This window comes from Grammomys surdaster, unplaced genomic scaffold (genome assembly GCF_004785775.1).
Source record: "Grammomys surdaster isolate TR1022 unplaced genomic scaffold, NIH_TR_1.0 367, whole genome shotgun sequence".
Classification (NCBI taxonomy): Eukaryota; Metazoa; Chordata; class Mammalia; order Rodentia; family Muridae; genus Grammomys; species Grammomys surdaster.
Window position 1 is genome coordinate 6,392,345 of NW_021604786.1, and position 1,099 is coordinate 6,393,443.

Consider the following 1,099-nt stretch of genomic DNA (forward strand, 5'->3'; position numbering starts at 1 on the left):
TGGAAAAGGTGCTCCAGGAAGCCCGGAGCAGCCTCGCCATCCTCGCAAGCCCATCACCACAAAACGTGACCCCCCGACGCTTTCCCTTGGCCCCCGCATTGCACCACGAGCCTCGCGGTGCCAACCCAGGCCTTGTGGTAGGCCCTGGCTACCAAGCCTCGGTGAGCACCGGAGCCGCACCTAGCTAGACACTCCACAATCCCGGCTCCCCCGCCCCCGGCCTCGACTCCCACGCGCTCTCACCGCCCGCCCGGCGTCCCCCGGCCCGGGGAAGCGAGGTGACCGCGCAGGTCGGTGGAGCGCAGCGCCCGCCGGGGTCCCGGAGCCGCCGCCTATCAGCGGAGCGCAGGGGCGGGGCCGGCAGGGCCGGCGGGGCCGCGGGCGGGGGCGGACGGGCGGGGGACCGGGCTCCGGGCGGCTCCGGGCACCGCGCGCACACACCGGGCCGGCTCCCGAGGGCGCCAGCGCGGCCCCGGGGAGCGCGAGCAGGGAGCGCGAGGCCTGCGGTCAGCGGCCCAGCGGCCGAAAAGATGGTGTCCTGGATGATCTCCCGAGCCGTGGTGTAAGTACGAGCGGGGAAGGCGCTCGGGGCCCGGTTGCCGGGGCCGAGCTCACGGACCGCGGCCTGCTCACCCGTGTCCGAGTCGCTGCGGGGCTCCGGGGCGGCGGCGGCGCTGGAAGCAGCAGGGCGCGGGCGGACGGACTGGCGGGCGGCAGGCTCTGCTCCGTGGAGCCGCTCCCCGGCGTGCGGCGGGTTCTGCTCGGCTTCTCCTCGGCCTCCCCTCCGCTCCTCGGCTGCGCGGCGGGCGCTGCTCGGCTCCTCGGCTCTCCTCCGCTGCCCGGCGCTGCGCGCGGCGGGCTCTGCTCGGCTCCGCGGCGCGCTCCCGGCTGCGGCTCCCGCTCCCGCGGCCCGCGCTGCGCGGCACCGCCCTGCGCAGGCTCCGCCGACGCTGAGCGCGGGAGGCCGGCGGGACTCCGGATGCGCCCGAGCCTTTGTCACCAGGTCTACCGCGTTGCGGTGTCTGTCCGAGGCGCACGCCGCTTGGTCACGTGGAGGAGGAGGAGGAGGAGGAGGAGGAGGAGGAGGAGGAGGAGGAGG

The 1,099-nt window shown here is 76.5% G+C and overlaps 1 protein-coding gene across 1 annotated transcript in view; it reads left to right on the forward strand.

Moving 5' to 3' along the window:
• The first annotated feature begins 502 nt into the window (after positions 1-502).
• Reep3 (receptor accessory protein 3) overlaps positions 503-1,099 on the forward strand; it is an 82,704-nt gene continuing 82,107 nt past the window's right edge. The window contains exon 1 of the mRNA XM_028780295.1: positions 503-562. Coding sequence (XP_028636128.1) covers positions 531-562 — 32 coding nt within the window. The 5' untranslated portion in view covers positions 503-530. The remainder of the gene's footprint in view (positions 563-1,099) is intronic.